The sequence below is a fragment of the Mixophyes fleayi genome, chromosome 5 (assembly GCF_038048845.1).
Source record: "Mixophyes fleayi isolate aMixFle1 chromosome 5, aMixFle1.hap1, whole genome shotgun sequence".
NCBI lineage: Eukaryota > Metazoa > Chordata > Amphibia > Anura > Limnodynastidae > Mixophyes > Mixophyes fleayi.
Genome location: NC_134406.1, coordinates 253,005,075 through 253,023,892, shown reverse-complemented (window position 1 = coordinate 253,023,892; position 18,818 = coordinate 253,005,075). Strand labels below are relative to the sequence as shown.

The 18,818-nt window shown below is 40.9% G+C and overlaps 1 protein-coding gene across 23 annotated transcripts in view; it reads right to left on the bottom strand.

The window, feature by feature from the left end:
• The window catches only part of RIMS2 (regulating synaptic membrane exocytosis 2), a 506,258-nt gene that overhangs the window by 332,674 nt on the left and 154,766 nt on the right, over nt 1-18,818 (bottom strand). The window contains exon 1 of one of the 23 annotated variants that reach the window (XM_075213941.1): nt 1,701-2,236. The exons of the other annotated variants lie outside the window; for them this stretch is intronic. Within the exon in view, the coding sequence (XP_075070042.1) occupies nt 1,701-1,822 (122 nt within the window). The 5' untranslated portion in view covers nt 1,823-2,236. Of the gene's footprint in view, nt 1-1,700; nt 2,237-18,818 lie in introns of those variants that run through there. 23 annotated transcript variants of the gene reach the window in all.

Genomic DNA, 18,818 nt, shown 5'->3' with positions numbered 1-18,818 from the left:
ATAATTTTTCTTTTACACAAGATTTTTTTTCTTTACATGCGTGCTTTCCTTTTCTAGTAATCTAGAGTCCCCTTTCTGTGCTCAATTATTCTGTGTGTTATTGGATGGCTATTTTCATGTTACAACACCCTGTGGAACAGGCACTTTAAAGTGTAATTCACATTTGAAAGAGAAAACAAGTGAAGAAGGGAGAACAGATTTGTGCTTGAAACCACATAACAGGAGTAAGCGCTTCTGAGTAAGAATCAAAATGGTAATAAAGTATGATTGTATATCACTGTTGTAGAGGTAAGCTCACATTATCTTAATCCAGAAATCTATGTCTAGCCAATGCATGTTTCCTAATAAAAACTGACAAATTTGTTACTCCTTTTCTATATGTAATCATTTAGAGAATCCTCAGTACAATATATATATATATATATATATATATATATATATATATATATATACACACACACACACACACATATACACACACACACATATATATATATATATATATATATAGACAGATATTTACACAATATATATATATATATATATATATACATACACACACACACACATATATATATATATATATATATATATATATATATACACAGATATTTACAATATATATATATATATATATATATATATATATATATATATATATGCGCACACACTCATGCATATATCTTATACACAACCAAATTATATATATATATATATATATATATATATATATATATATATATATACACATACATACACACACACACAGAGACATACCATAGATTCCAACAATTCTTAATATACTGTTAAAGTGAAATGCATTATACTGCAGACAGATAGGGACACATACACATTTTGCATTTATAGGGGAGATCAAAGCAAAGCCGTTCTTTAGAGAATAAAGTACATTTAAATTTGAAAATGAATCATCAGTAATCACATTTCCCACTGTTATTAACATAGCCAGAATGGGTATTAAAGAGCAGGGGATGCTGGAGATAATATTGCTGCGGCTTACACTTAATAGCTGTCCAGCATGCTAGCACACATGAAGCAGTGCATCCTCTCCTCTGCTGCTGCAAGTAATCCTTGTCTGCTGGTTATTAATGGGGATTGTTTAGGGGGAGAGAGGACAGCCTTCAATACAGATAATCAATCATCCTGAGATGGTAAAAAAAAGTATATCCTCTGAATACTCTCTGATCGAATGCACCAAATTCCGGTCTATTCAATAAATCTTGCAGGTCAATAGCAACATCCTCCTCTATTAACCTAGATTGTGCAACAAAAGGATAATCTATTTGGTTCTATAAATGCAGGCAATATACATACACACACTGAACATTTCCCCTTACACCTCTACATCTGCCCCACAAGCAGGGGAGGGCTGGCAAATTTTAGCCTGGGGGACAAATACTCGACTTTTAAAGGGAGAAAAAAATGCAGGTGGCACAGTGACCCAGAACAAGGTAGCCCACTTTGGGACCAGCCCATTGGATGCCCCCTGCCCCTGCCCCTGCCCTCAAGGGTAATAAGAAAAGGAGATCCCTTAATTCACCTAATAGACATTCGGCCACCGATTTATAATGAAATAGCATGCAATAGACGTGCCATCAAGCTGCTGGGTATAGCACAGAACTGTGCTCCTGTCTTGGTGCAGCAGAGGGGGGCAGAAGACGGGGCATTTCTTTCCCACTCACCTGGGGTTGTTCAAGGTCTGTCCGAACAGATCGTTCTGTAAAATGTTCGGAGGTGTCGGTAAAGCCTCATGGAAATGAGAGAGGACAGTGTTGCAGAACTGGCGTAATGTATCAAATTGCATTTTCCTATAGGCACTCGCCACCTGTCTACAAAGTCGCCGGGGTTGCAGATGACACCAGAGGTGGACATGCCAGTCAAGTCCCGTAGGCTTCCTGGAGCCGGGGAAAGATGTGCTTGGACGAGCAAGGTCTGACGAGCAATTGTCCAGTCATTATTCTCCGCAAGCGGTGGACGTAGCACCCGTGCGGCTGTCTCCGGGCTGTGTGGGATCCGATCTATTCGGGCATCCCCAGCAGAAGTGTGAGGCTGGGCTGCCAGGCTTTGCTCTACTCATATTTCTCTAAGCCCAATAAAAAAGCACGCAGTGGCTACATGCTGTATTCAGCACATCTGGCTGCCAGTAATACAATCTCAGAAGTAATAAAATAAAAAATAAAAAAATGAGGACGAGGCATCCTCGTCCAGTTACTACTGTCTGTGGGAGAGGGGAGGACGAGAAGGGATCTTGCACGACCTCCCATTGAAATGACTGCAACCAATAGCAAGCCACAGTCACACCATGGAGATGGTGCTTCCAAAAAGGAGGGGCTACGGGGGGTTACCTGCTTAAAGACTTTCATTTAAAACTGTGAATATCCATATGTGCAATCGAAATCTACTCACAAATATATTTGTTTTGGACGCTCTTTAATCGTCCATCGTGTGAATGTGCAATATCTGCAAAGCATCTGTTCATTATTTAAGTTTAGCAAAGAGTCATTGCTGGTCTGTTATTCTCTTTTATTTTGCATTGGGAAACAGTTAATCCTCATAGACCTAACAAGCAATCAGATAATGAGTGTGCTCAGTCAGCATCCAGGCAGCCAGGCGTGCGCTTGCCAAGCGGCAATTAATGAGTTAAGGAAAGGCATTACCGTCCCCGCTGATCCGGCTGCTCTGGGATTGGTACACTGTCTATTTAATGCACATTTTTCTAGGCAGTCCTGGTAAAAACAGGGTGAAATCAGCTATGAGAGTAAAAATAATATAGGAATTTATTTTGTTATCCCTTGCCCTGGTACTGCTTGCTAATATCAGTAATCAATTTTGGACAAATAGGGTCAATCTCCTGCTATGCATCTGAATGGCAGCAAGGCTGGTTTATATAGGCAGATTAGCACTGCTGACAAGGATCCCTGCATAGGGTGGGGAGGCTATTGTAACAAATAATTCTCATTTCTGTTGCACTAATGCTCCCTAGCTGTAGGCAGAGAGCAGGAGGACCCTGCGTCCTCCCTGGTGTGTAAACGGCTATAGCTTGCGCAAGATAATGGGAGATTCAGCAAATTACGGTTTTAATGTCTTCTTCCCCCCTGTTCAATGAAAATGAGAAGCATTCTTCCCATTCCCCAACGTTGTTCTTTTATGCAACTGCAATCTACTAAAAGGGACAATAATCTATTTTAAGAACACATGCTGAAAAAGAAGGGGGGGGGTGGAAGTCACATTCCAGCCCAGTCAGATGCAATTCTCTGCATCGACGTGACACCGCCTGCAGTATTTCTGCAATGTTTAATAGCTACCAGTAGCCATAATAATAGTAATCAAACTAATTTATTTTCATTGCTCCCTGCAAGAGAGTTCATCACATTGGCGAAATTGACGAACATAAACTTTCTTACTTATTGATAAGCAGGGAAATCACATTTTTCTTCAACGCTTACACGTTGTACTGAACAGGAATGCCACCAAAATCAGAGGAGAAAGATATACAGCAAACCCCTTACCCTTCATAGCAGCCTGCAGACAAAGCAGACGGTGGATAAATGTGGAAATTACCAGAAAATACATTTATGAACTAAATCTGATTATGGAATCACAAGAAAGTGAGTCAGGAAAGGACTGTCCTTAGTCACGCATGTGAAGACCAGGGGTTAAATGTAGCAACTGAGAGTTTTCCGTGGGTTTGAAAAAAAACGATCAGATTCTAGTTATCATTTATTTAGTACACTCTACAAAATGACAGCTAGGGGGTATTCAATTGTTGCTCCGGGCGCCGCCGGAATGAGCGCGTTAAAACTATTACCGTTTATACGGTAATATTGCGCGTAATTACTGTTCATACGGTAATTTACTCGCTCAATTTCAGCTCGCTGCTCAGGGAGCTGCGAGCTGAAATTGAGCGAGTAATTACCGTATGAACGGTAATAGTTTTAACACGCTCGTTCCGGCGGCGCCCGGAGCAACAATTGAATACGCCCCCTAGAATCTGATTGGTTGCTATAGGCAACATCTCCACTTTTCAAACCCGCTGGAAAACTCCCAGTTTGATACATTTACTCCCAGATGGAGTCAGGGGTGTAACAATAGGGGATGTAGCTGCTATGGAGTCCAGAGGTGAGGGGGCCACCTGCTATGCTATTGAGAGTTGAGGCGGGGGCCCCAAGTGTCATTGTGTCATTGTTCTGGGACCCCAAGTGTCACCGTGCCATTGTTCTGGGACCCCAAGTGTCAGTGTGCCATTATTCTGGGCCCCAAGTGTCAGTGCCATTGTTCTGGGACCCCAAGTGTCAGTGTGTCATTGTTCTGGGACCCCAAGTGTCAGTGTGTCAGTGTTCTGGGACCCCAAGTGTTAGTGTGTCATTTTTCTAGGACCCCAAGTGTCAGTGTGTCATTGTTCTGGGACCCCAAGTGTCAGTGTGTCATTTTTCTAGGACCCCAAGTGTCAGTGTGTCATTCTTCTGGGACCCCAAGTATCAATGTGTCATTGTTCTGGAACCCCAAGTGTCAGTGTATCATTGTTCTGGAACCCTGAGTGTCAGTGTGTCATTGTTCTGGAACCCTGAGTGTGAGTGTGTCATTGTTCTGGAACACCAAGGGGTAAATGTATTAATGTCCGGATTCTTCAACTCCGGCGTGTTCAGCATATTCGGCGATTAAATTTAAAGCGGTGCTGCATTGTAAAGGGAAGTTTCCCTTTACAATGCAGCGCCGCTTTAAATTTAATCGCCGAAGACGCTATACACACTGGAGTTGAAGAATCCGGACATTAATACATTTACCCCCAAGTGTCAGTGTGTCATTGTTTTGTGACCCCATGTGTCAGCATGTCATTGTTCTGGGACCCCAAGTGTCAGTGTGTCATTGTTCTGGGACCCCAAGTGTCAGTGTGCCATTGTTCTGGAACACCGAGTGTCAGTGTGTCATTGTTCTGGAACACTGAGTGTCAGTGTGTCATTGTTCTGGAACCCTGAGTGTCAGTGTGTCATTGTTCTGGAACCCTGAGTGTCAGTGTGTCATTGTTATGGAACACCAAGTGTCAGTGTGTCATTGTTCTGGAACCCTGAGTGTCAGTGTGTCATTGTTCTGGAACCCTGAGTGTCAGTGTGTCATTGTTCTGGAACACCAAGGGGTAAATGTATTAATGTCCGGATTCTTCAACTCCGGCGTGTTCAGCGTCTTCGGCGATTAAATTTAAAGCGGCGCTGCATTGTAAAGGGAAGTTTCCATTTACAATGCAGCGCCGCTTTAAATTTAATCGCCGAAGACGCTAAACACGCTGGAGTTGAAGAATCCGGACATTAATACATTTACCCCCAAGTGTTAGTGTGTCATTGTTTTGTGACCCCATGTGTCAGCATGTCATTGTTCTGGGACCCCAAGTGTCAGTGTGCCATTGTTCTGGGACCCCAAGTGTCAGTGTGCCATTGTTCTGGGACCCCAAATGTCAGTGTGCCATTGTTCTGGGACCCCAAGTGTCATTGTGTCATTGTTCTGGGACCCCAAGTGTCAGTGTGCCATTGTTCTGGGACCCCAAGTGTCAGTGTGCCATTGTTCTGGGACCCCAAGTGTCAGTGTGCCTTATATTGCTTCAGCGCACACAATGTTCCTCTCCTCTATGTGTGTACAAGGGCTGTGTCTTTTCTGGTTTCAGTCTATTTGAGACATGTACATCTGTAGAGCATATCTGATATTGAACTTGGACACAACGGTGCATTTTAGGAACCATAGATCCATGGCTTCTAGAATTTGTCCAGCCCTGAATAAATTAATCGTATCAGTTTTTTTGTAGACAGGGGATTACGTTGATAATTGTGCAGAATTCAGACTCTTTCCCTTCAAATAGCCAGCAAGATTGCCTGTCTAAATAAACTAAAGGCAGTACAGGAAAATCAGTATAACGTTACACTGTAGTCTTGGTGAATTGTCAGTTTCTCTCCATCCCAGGCATCAAAATATGTTAAGCTCAATTTGCCAAAGACACAAACTACAACACAAAGTCCATCTTCCAGCACTATATAGTGATAAATGTTAGCTGATGCACCATGTTTAACCAATATAAGACAATTACCCAGAAGTATTTAGACTAGCTGTTTTAAGTCAATCAAATAGGACAAGTGAATGAAACCACCACTTACTGTATATAATATAAATAATATATTACCAATTAGAGATGCCAGGAACAAACATTAAATAATACATGTTGAGAATTATTTTTGTGCACATTTTGGCTTACATACACCTTGGTGGAGAGAAGTTCTTAAAAATATAGTACATGCCTACATGCTGGGCAATAAACTGGCTGTAGTATGCCAGTACACGCTAATCTGTCGCAGTGATAACTATCTATCTATTGTAGCTCTAACTATGCTACATTCATTAGCAAGAAAAGCCAGTCGGCTGTTTGTGACAGGTGTCAGCTCCTCACAGTGTACGGTTTGCTTGAAAGCCAGACCAGTGACAATATGTGCAACATTGTGGCAGACCTCTTAGGAAAACAATCTGTCAATCACGATTCTGTTTTCTGATGCGATATGTAATCGTGACGGACAGACATGCATCCCAGAAGACCCTCCAGCAGCTGAGGCATGCCAGTCCCGTATGTTATTGGTAATCGCCCACTTATTCTTGAGAAGGGCATTTGGAATAGTCAATCTAGCTTCAGCTGTAGTCATATGAGTGCTACTGAGGAAGACAAGGTAGCTTATTCAAAGCTTTAGGTGCTACCAAACCCAAATTTACAATCCCCCTCCTAAGGCACTTTTGCTGTGAAGCCCCATATCCACCGGTTCTCCGTCATTGAAACCCACACTGCATCCCATCTGCATAAGATAAAGAGAAATAACTCAGCCCTGATAGAGCGGAGGGTGAAATGTTTAGAATATGTAAATGAACAATAAATATAAAATATGAAAAAGAAAAAAAAAATACAATGACAAGCAAGATTACTCTCTAGTGGCTACCCACAGGAATACGTGACGGAACAGGCAGACGCTAGCTGCTGTCCTAATTCATAGAGAACGTTGTGAAACCTAGTATAACTCCCTACCTGCTGTCACTAGACTATAGTCAGTTACACAACAGAAGTTGCTAAAAAGACATAAAAATAAGAGTTTAAGTAAATCCCATGCAGAAAGCGAATGTGTAAGTATAAAAGGCTCAAACAATGCAGACAGGTACTGCTTCTTTATTTGTGAGCCTGATTGTTCAACCAAGCATAGCTCAAGGACCATTTCCCAGCTTTGGATACATTCCCAGATAAGAGGGATGTACAATAAAAAGTCACTATAAGGTCCAGCCTGGTCCACTTTAGAACCACGCCTTCATTAATTTAATTTGAAATGTTTCTCCTGAAATACTGCTCGGTGCTTTGGCTTCAACTAATCATGAAAGTGAGGGGACAAAGGAATTGTCTTTACGACATGTAAAGTTTGTGTGTTTGAAGCTTCTTATTACATTGGATAAAGTCAGTGTAGGAATTCTCTCTTCTACAAAGTGCAACTGGAAGCTGCAAAATGCGTCGCGTTCAAAGAAGAAGATGAAGCCTGGTTTACAGCACTTCCGAGCAGCCATAACAATTGCTTATTATTTTGCAGTGAGAAAAATGCAGCCCTTGGGTAAAACAGAAACCCCCTCCCTTTATACCATACTTGCTTAGTCAGGACGCAGGGAGGCTTTCGAATTTCGGGGAGTCTTCCTGGACTCCTGGAAGAGTAGGCAAGCCTCCCGGAGCCTGTAAAATGCCGAAATTCACGGCATTGAATAACGGAGGGTGGGGCTTAATCACATAATTAAGCCCCGCCCCCGCTATTCAATACCTTGAATTTCTGTATTTTACAGGCTATAGTGAAGTATTGACGTCGTCACATCCCCTCCTACCTTCTGTCACATGATCTGTACTCCAATCTCCCGGAGTGCAGATATAAGAAGTAGGCAAGTATGCTTTATATGTCCTCACTCCCGACATCTCAGGTAAATAACACCCCCCAGATCTGAAGCCATAGAAGTCAACTTTTTAAACTGATATGGAGTGCTCAAGCTCCCCCCATATAACTGAAAAATGACATGAGCCAGCGGTAGCACAAGTATTGGCGCCTATCTGTGAAGCTGAGAGTTCCGATGCGAGTCGTCCGACTAATTCCTTCCATAGCTCTACAATACACCTCTTGTTCCACAGAGTTCTATTGAACACCTGGGGGGGGGAGGGGGTATTAAACTAAATGGGAAAAAGGCATACAAATAAAATGATGGATTGAATGTATACATAAGAATTGTTACATTGATTGTGGCGTAAACTGATTTTATGGATCATTTTGCAGGTTTAAAATCTAATAAATGAAAAATGTAACATCTTTTACATTTTTCTTGAACACATTTCCTTGAAAACCAGTATTTAACCCTTTTACGGTCAATGACCTAGGTTTCTCTGCGGTGACTGTCCCTTATTAGCAGTCAGACACAGAGTAAATGTTCTTAATCCCATCAAAGACCGAGATTAGGAACTCCGGTGGGGAACCCGACATACGTAATTTAACGCCTGATCCGTATCTAATGACCAAGACCCAGCGATATCTATAAGATCACTGTGGACCAGGTATTATCCAAGTTCTACAAGAGCCAAATGACGGAGTAGAAAAAAAAAACACACAGAGAATAATTTTACATATAAACCTGAGACGAACACAGATAGACCAAAGCACCAAACGGCATGGCCCCCTTTGGTACAAAATTGGAACTACTTTTATCTTTAGCCAATAAGTGTCCAATACCTGGGAGCTATCAGGAAGATCTCTCAAGTAGGCACTTCTGTGCTTTAAATACTGAAAACAATTAAAATGCTATGGTAATGTAAATGCTTTGCTCTGGTTTGTTTTCTCTTTATTAAGCGTTATATGTAAATGGATAAAAGTAGTAAAGAAAACGTTTATTGATACAAAGCAGTGATGGGATGTGGTATGGTCTTTCACTGAAATATGACATTAGGCAATGAGCAACTTCTGAATTATTTACATTACACCTCTTTGCACGAGCAGTGTATATTCCACCATCTGCCCTCATCTCTGGCACTGGTTCCACTGCAATGGCCAGTAATCAATTATTAGATCCACGATACACAGCAATTAATATACCTTCTGTCTTGTCATCAAGGGGTTAAACACCTTTGGGAATAAAGAGTTAAGGAATGTGGCTAGGTAAAAATCAATCAAGATTGCCCTTTTAGCCCTCCTATCCACTGTATGCTGTTGTATAAAACACACCTCCAATACCCACTAAATGGAAGTGACTCTCTCTTGGCATTTTATATCATATACATAATTGGCCAATGTAAACATTTCATATATTGTTACTTAAAGACACATTTTGGTGAAATGATTAAGAGACTCATGAGCTGTCATAGAACGGCAGAAAATGTCACAAACTGTCAAATCAATGTTGTACACATTCCTGACAAGCCCCATAATTACTGCCATGTAACAAGCGGGACACATATTTGGATAACCAACTTTTGGAGAAAATTACCGAGGTATGTTTGCTAAGCTCTGCTGACACGAAGAGCAGAACATAACTCAATAGTAATATTACAAGACGGAATATCCTGCTTAGACTAAGGCTATGCAGGTAATTGTGGCTCAAGCGATATTCATGGATTACACATGGGTTGTTCAAATTTGTTTCTGCAGCAGATAAATGTTACATATGTTGTCCTATCAAATATCAGCTCTGCTCATAGGTACAATGCTAGGCCGGGTGCCAGTTACTCAAGACCCAAGCCTCAAACGCAGAGTGCTGGACCGTTTAAACATTTATTCATGTATTGATTCACAGACACTTTTTAATATACTTGAAGGGATTACATTCTTGTCTCCCTCATTCCAGCATAGTACATTGTGGGATTGACAAATTATTGGGTGCCGGGGCTGTCATGCCAAACTAATCACAAAACGTAAGGGATAATCAAGCAGAACAGGAAAAGGACTACTGTTCCTTTAAGACAATGCACTAAGAAGCCCCTCCCACTTTGTAATGGCTGTGGTTACCACTGAAGGCTCCAATGGGCTCTTAAATCCAGCTGCTATTTGTCAGAAATTGTTCCTAGTGATTCTTACTTGTCTTTTTAATTAAAAGCGCACCTTTGTGGCAGAGCATGGTCACATAATTATGAGATGGCATGGTGGTAACATGCCCATAACAAACCAGTCATCTTATTTTTAATCATAGTTGCCTACTCTCCCGGAATGTCCGGGAGACTCACGAATTTCTGGGAGTCCTCCTGAACTCTCGGGAAAGCAAGCAAGTCTCCCTGATCCTGGCTGTCTGTGTAAACTAAACAGAAGGGGTGGGGCCGAGTGACGTAATGGATGTGCCATCGTTGCCACGCCCCCTGTTTTTTATTGGTCCAGAGTAGTGATTTAGGGGCGGGGCTAATGACGTGATTCTTCAAGCCCCACCCCACACACCCACCTGCACCCCGAACCTCCCAGGAATCATCTTGCCCATGTTGGCAAGTATGTTTTTAATACACTTTTCATGCATTATTACTAGACGACTGAAAGTGAAGTAACAGCGCATAGGTGTGAACAAGCCCTAAGGCTGGTATCAAACTGTCCTACAAAACACTTGAACTTTGCAGCTATTTTCTGTGGAGCTGTTAAATGCTTGTATGAAAGGACAGGACGGAAAGGTACAAATGAAGTGCTAAAGTCATATAAGAATAACATGTTCTTGCTTTTTACTTATTCTTAATTCATTTAATCTATGCTCTTAATTAGAAAGCAATTGCCCACTTTTCATTTTTAAATACAAATATATGGATACTTTTGGTAGAGCCACTTTTTATTTGCCTTTTTCCTTTGCCTCAAATAAATAATTCAATAAAGTAAATACATAAAATAAATAAATATGAAATAATAAATAAACAAAGCAGGAACATTCCCTGTTTGGTGATTCCTCTGTTTGCGACAAAGGTATAGTAATGTGAGTACTATTAGGGATAACATTGTTTTCTATATAAACGATCTGATGAGGATTAGTTAGCCTGCGGCTCTCAAGCAGTTGTAAAACTACATATCCCAGCATGCCCGGTCAGCCAAAGGTAGCCCTACTGTGAATGTAATACCAGATACATTTTGCATGCAAGGATTGATCCCTTACATGTTACCAATATTCATTGTTTCCATTAGCTCTTATGTCACTCTAATGCTAACACTAATGCATGTCCTCATTTCTCCCAGTCTAACTAGTATAACCTTCTGCTAATTGACCTTCATGTATCACAGCTCTAAAGTGTATCTGAAATGCCGCTCTAGGAAACAAGCCACTTCCTCCCAGACTGGTCTCTACACATCATCTCCTCTAAGCCACAGGACAAACATGCCGGATCTGCATTTTGTGGCCTCTTCTGTTATGTGAAAGCATGAACCCGTCAATGGAATGAAATAGCAGAGTTTGGCACATATCATTACACAAACAAAACAAAAAGACATATTGGTATAAAAGAAAAACAACTCCACCCGAAAACAGCTTTGTCCGGAGCTTTCCATTCATATGAATGAAAAGTTTGCGGTGGGGGGGGCATCAACACCCACTCGGCCTGCCTGAAACACAGTAAGAGTAGAGAGGAGAGCGACCGCAGCCATCAGGTTTCCCGGTGGGTTAGGGAATTTAGACTGTAAGCTCCAATGGGGCAAGGAATGAGGTGAATGACAAATATTCTCTCTGTACAGTGCTGCGGAATTGGTGGCGCTATATAAATAAATAAATAATAAATGATGATGATGATGATGATCTTATGACCGGACACATCCGCTGAAAGTAAAATTGAACTTTTTTGGGAATTACCTTATTCAACCCCATCTACCCATCAGCCTGGGGAAGACGGGGGGATACGTCTCTGCCTCCCTGGATGCGATGGGTGTTATAGACTAAGTAATATCAACATCTTTAATCTGTGGCCATAACAGGGTATTTTTCAGTCTACGCTATGCTATATGGCCAATGACTGGATTTGGGTCTGAATTGGCAACTAACAACCAGTGCCTTAGGAATATAAGTCACTAATTGCTTCAGGGATGTTGCTGACTTCTAGCGAATACAAAACAGTATATTTAGCAAAATTTGGTAATGCCTATTGTAAGCGTTGTTATGTTTAAGGAAACTACAACAATTTTTTGGCTAAACAAATATCCATGAGAATGCAGCCTGTGTGTCATCATTGAGGTTCATGGCTGATAGTCAGGAGCCTCTGGTTCCTAGTGACTGTCATAACTATTGTACATTCAGCTAACACAACTGTTGCACTGTCAAAAGGCAACAGCTGCTCTTAAACTCATACTTGTCCACTCTCACGGATTTTCCGGGAGACTCACGGATTCCAGGTAGGTCTCCTGGATGACCAAGGAACCAGGCGATTCTCCTGCATCCTGCTCACTTCCTGCATATCCACCTCCCCTCCGTGATCTCCCAGGGCCATCTTTATTTCTATCTCCCCTCTGTTGCGTTTTTTGACAGGGAAATACATGCAGAATGGATAATTGCACATAGAACGTGGATCTATACGGAGTACCTATGTACATGGGCACATAGGGGCATATTTAAGAAGTAGTGCTAGCACACTTTCACTCATTTACTGTAACTCCAACGCAAGTTGAAGTGTCCCGCACATTTATTAAAGGTGCATCGCAGCAGATATCCATTATATCTGCTGCTTTGCAGTCTCTTTCGATTTTGGAAGATTGAATACTATTCAATAGTATGGTGACTGCTCCCTACCGCAATCTAACTTGTTATGCTAATGTACGCCAGCTGAAGCTAGCGTACGTTATCATAATTGAAAAATGTCAGTGCTATCAGCTCTGCTCCGAAGAGCAGAGCTGGACAGCACATGTGTGAAGGGATCACATGATCCCTCCCTGTCACTCACCGCTCTCTCTCTGCAACTATAGGTGCAGAGAGAGAGCAGAGATGTTTGTGCGCATGTCCAGGTCTTCGAACTGCACATGTGTAATTGCAGTAAGAAGAAAAACGAAGAGGACAAGGAGGAGATCCGGAGACAGCACATTCCGAAGAGGACGTGGTAAGTATTTTTTTCACAGAAACAGCAGTTTATCGGAACTGCTGTTTCTGTGTTGCGTTATTCATAAATTTGAGAAATAGTTCAATCCTTATCAATGCGATAAGGATTGAAAACTATTTTCCACTTTTTGAGAACATTGATAAATGTGCCCCATAGAGAGGTGGATGACAAAGCAGAGACAGAAAAAAGTGGAAGATGTTTTCGTTTTCCCGTCTCCGATTCTGTAATCCCCTTAGACATATGATCGACATGCAAATATCCGCATCCCTTACGTTTCCCTGATAAGGAACCAAACAGGGGGAGAGTGAAGAAAAAATGGCTGCGCACACGTCCGCCATAGCTAAGAGCCGCAGTTCAAGCAGGTTTTTGGCTTCAGTCAATGGGAAGGTTTGCAATAGGGTGGAGGGATGTCACTGTTTGATGTATCCTCCTACTTGGTATGATTTCAGGTGTTTTGCAAAAGTTGGCAACCCCTTTAAGTTGCTGATTGACAAGCGGTTAAATGTGACAGGCAGTTGTGCTGAATAGGAAGACATTTATACTGTACTCTGCTTGCAGTCAGTCAAGCTGCAATTGTCTTATTATATTGTTCTCTAGAGCTCTGGGTAAATGTTGTGTTGTTGATTACAGGACTCTGCATGCTTTGCATTAGTCTAGTTTATCATAGTGTTGGTATTTCCACAATGCTGTATTTGCAGTTTGATGTTTCATTTCCTCAGTGTCAGCCTTTCATTGTGGCAGCATTTTATCTTCTCTCCGTCTCAGTTTCGTCTTTTCAACATACTTCAAATACTGCCAGCGCCCGTGAGATGCCGTAAACGGGCAAACTGAGCGGACTCGTTGCTAACATCGCACTCAGTCGTCATGTACTATCATTGTATGTAAGTGCAGACTTTGCACTATACCACAGTGGCCAGTCAGCAATCTGCTCTTATCTGTTTAGTGCAGGTTAGACAATGAAAGCAAGTGTCTGGTTGGTAGCTTTGGTTCGTTGCCAATTTGATACCTAAATGTGAATGAGCAGGATGCCAACTTGGACCAGTTTGAAAACTAGTTGTTTTTTTATGTTAAATAGCCCAATTATTTGTTTTGATGAAGTTTGTGAGCACAGAGAGAAGGCAGATTACTATATGAACTCTGCAAACGTCTCAGTCGCTAGAGAAGGAGTCGCTCCTGGAATGTTCATCTAGATGTGTACAGAACTATGGGTCTGCTTCATTGTTTGTCTATTAAAATATAAAATTTATTATTGGGCTTGTTTCAGATAGATGTTAGGCTATTTACAGAAATCACACCTGGAAAGCCTGAAATTGGCCCTGTTTTTTAAGAACAGTGGTCTGTACAAGAATAACGTTCCCAGAAATCTCTTTCCGGAGTTCCTTTAGGATATAATTTCATGACGAGAGAAGGGTTAGTAAAATGTTGTAATTTGCCCCCCCCCCCCCACTCTATAGTTAAAGTGCATTTCACATTAAACAATGTGGTACTAAATTATATCCTATATTTTCTTTTTAATATTTACCAAATGTATAGTACAACTTCTCATATTACTTAAACAAGATGCAATTCTTGTTGTGTATTCTTATCTTATAAAAAATAAATAATATTCATGTACTCTGAACATGTCCCGATGGGGTTCAGGCTACACTTGGAGATGGTGGTAACTATGTAAACTCCAACACTCATTTTATACAACAAGCAATAAAGGACTGTAGAGAAAGCATAAAGCGTCATCATGTACAGAGGGAATGAATTGTGGCCACTGTCCTCCAGATGTTCTACTAGAGCAGATCTGCACACAAACTCCTGAACTTTATAAGCTCAAAATCCTTCATGTGCCAACCAGGATTAATCTTTTGTCTTGTTTTATAAGAAATGTGCTACTGTCATATAGTAACCTTTCTTACTGTGCTAAAAATTGTTTAAATGTACAGTAAACTAGTGGTAGAACTGCCTCTGAACACAGAGCAATACACAACAACTACATAAAAGGCTGGCTTTCCATACAGCTTATTGATATTGTGCAGCTTTCCACCAGTCTTATATGTGCCCAGGATCTCGTAATTATAGGACTGTACAAGAGCAACAAAGACATTACACATAAAAACATTATTGATTATCTTCAAAGTTAATACTAGTTCTAATCATGCACACACAGATATATATTTGTCAATATATGCAACATATCTGCCCAAGCTTGTTTCATAACGATCACATTGTATTAATTGGGGAAATGATTTGGACATCACTTTATGCAGATGGCCAGTTTCTAGTCATATGCAAATCATACTTGCAAACTCTCCCGGAAAGTCCAGGAGACTCCTGAAATTTGGGTCAGTCTCCCAGGCTCCCGCGAGAGCTGGCATTTCTCCCGCATCCCGGAATTCCCTTGTCGAAATGACGTGATTCACAGAGAATGGCGCGATTCGAGGTGCCCCGCCCCCTCCCGCCCGTTAGTCACGCCTCTCTCCCGGACGTCACCTACTGAAAGTAGGCAAGTATGATAAAAATGCATGTGCAAAGAAATAATAGTTTTGTCGACCCAAATGATTACATGCACAAATTAGCTCTATCCAAATTGCCAGCCAATAGAAACTTAATAACATGCTCTTAAAATTTGTTGAGCGACAATTATACAGTTATCGTTTGGTAATTTACAGAAATGCAATCAAATGAAACACCAATTTCTTAAATGTGATGGAAATATAATATAAATCGACAAAAAAAAGGGACGTGCATTCAGGGGTATTTTAGGTGTGCTAGATAATTCTGGGATTATATAAGCGGTCTCCAGGCTTTCACTAGAATCCTCCGTCCACTACCAGTAAATCAATGTGTGCGCATTTAATGGCCTCCACTGAGAACGCTCGGCAAAGCCCTATGGGTGCCGATTTATCACAAAGTTGGTTCATTAACTCAGGGAAGGCAGCAGTGTCACAAACGCAAGATGTTAATGGCCGGAGCAAAGTCAAAGCGTGATATTTTAACGTACTACACAGTGTTAGAAATCTAATCATCCTTAAAAGATTAGGAGTTTAATCTTCCTCATAAGACTTAAATATCTCTTTCATTTCAGCACCAATCTAATTCCTTATTTCTGCCATCTTCAAAAAATGAAAGACTTGGGGGTAGATTCATCAAAGCCTCTAAAGAGGACAAATGGAGGTGTTGCCCATAGCAACCAATCAGGTTCTAGATATCATTTTCTGGAATGTACTAAATGAATGATAGTTAGAATCTTATTGGTTGCTATGGGCAACACCTTCACTATTCTTTTTTAGGTTTGATAAAGCTTCCATTTGATCTTATGCCTTCTTTGGGAAGACCTCTGTTTGGCACTTCTTTGGGCAATAAATCCTTTCAGCTAATTGTCTTAGATATATGTAGAACAGTTAAAGAAGCCATATGTTTCAACTGGTGTACAAGATAATCTTATACAGAGATCCTTAAACAAATATACTTATTTTACAAAATGTATAAAGTTTTAAAGTGGTTTTTTTTTTTTTTTTTTTTTAAAAAGTGTATGAATATAAATAAACCTGTGCATGAAAAGTGTATAAATATAAACTGTAATATTGCAGTGGGTGTGGCCAGCATGAAGCCATACAATGTTGAAACACAAATAAAGTGACAGATTCTCTTTAGTAGTATATGGAATGTTGTAAATTACACTGGCTGCACCTGTCCCAGTTCTGATTGGCTGTATGTGCCATCATGTGACTTGTAACTTACACCAGACATATCTGTGTCGCGCCCTTCTAACAGTCTATTATTTCTTCGATTACCTACATGCAGCAGCGACCCTGTATCCATTTCTTATAAAAATAAAAATAAAAACACCACTAAAACATAAAACATCAAATAGCACGTGCTAGGTACTGTCAGTCAAAGCAATATTTTAACATCACGATCTTACAACCTTGCATTTTTTTTTTAATCTTTCTGTAAATGCTCATTTGGGTGCAAAGGTCAGTCAAATCCTGACCTGTAAAATAACTCGGAGCCCCTGACATATGAGCTGACAGCTCCTGTCACCAATAGCTGAACGTACAGAGTTCATACAAAGTTTTACAAAGTTTTCCCCTTCCTCTTTAATCCAAACCATAAAGATCACAGTGGTTAATCCTCTCCATACCGAGATGGCAGAGAGAGAAAAACCTTTTGTTTTTATGACAGTGTTATTAATTAATGACAATGACCTTTCTGCATGGTTTGGATTAGCTGACATACAATTACTAGATGCAGTCAATGGCTGGGTGACATTTACACTCGTTACTGATACACGTGCTGCTGAGAGGAAAAATACCACCTCGTACGGGGGAAACGGAGCAGAAAATGGCCATTGTGAACATAAACATGGACATACAGATTTACCCAGTACGAGGTATGCAGGACAGGAATGTCTGGACCGAAGAAGAATTTGGGGCTCCAAATTAATTTCTATTATGTCTAATCAGGTGTTGAATAAAAGTTACACCCTGAGGCAGCACGGTGGCTCAGTGGTTAGTACTTCTGCCTCACAGCACTGGGGTCATGAGTTCAATAATCAACCATGGCCTTATCTGTGTGGAGTTTGTATGTTCTCCCTGTGTTTGCGTGGGTTTCCTCTGGGTGCTTCGGTTTTCTCCCACACTCCAAAAACATACTGGTAGGTTAATTGGCTGCTATCAAATTGACCCTAGTCTCTCTCTGTCTGTCTGTCTCTGTCTGTGTTAGGGAATTTAGACTGTAAGCTCCAATGGGGCAGGAACTGATGTGAGTGAGTTCTCTGTACAGCGCTGCAGAATTGTTGGCGCTATATAAATAAATGATGATGATGAGGCAAACTTGGCTCGGCTAAGTTGGTGAAACCTCTATGGGTTGGAGTACTATAAGGATCAGTCCTAGACCCTCTGATCTTCTCTAGTAATTCAATTTCTCTTAGAAAATAATAAGTTTGATTTCATTATCATCTCCATGTAGGTGACACATAAATGATGTAACCTCCCTTTATCTTTCACTGTCTGTGTGGGGCCGCGTTACTGAATATTTCTTCTGTCTTTTCATCTTAAATGTCCTCTTGCTACCTCATGCTCAATATATTAAAAATGGCACCATCCAAAAAATCTCCAAAATACGCAAAACGTCACATAAGAAACTGCAAAACTTTGTATTCATGCATTAATAATCTCCTTTACTGACTATTTAAGTTCCCATTTTACTGGTCTACAACTAAGCAGACAATCACAATCTGTTTTGAATGAGCGGATAGACTACTTTTCCTCGCAAAGCGTTATTTGATGGCTGCTCTACATTGGCGATTCGTGCTTTACCAAATCCAATATGAAATACTTCTACTAACAGACAAAGCCATTGAGAAAATTGCACCTCCAAATCCATACCTCTCTTCATAATATATCAACCCCTCTGCTCGGCCCAGGACATGCGCCCCACTCATTACTTGCTCCCGTTTCCAGATACAGGACTTTTTTTCGGGCTACACCCACTCTGTGGAATTTCCTCCCTCGCCCGACAGGACTAACCCCTATCTTCCAAGCCTCCAAATAATCCCGGAAAACACAACTCTTCAGAAGAGTTTATCAGATTCCTGAGCCAACCTCATAACCTACCAAAGCTATTTCACCCAATTACCACCCCTCTATATAGTGCACTCAAAACTTTCATTTATTCTCTATATTCAAAAAATCTTCTGACCACAAACCAACATTGCTCTGTGACTAGATCA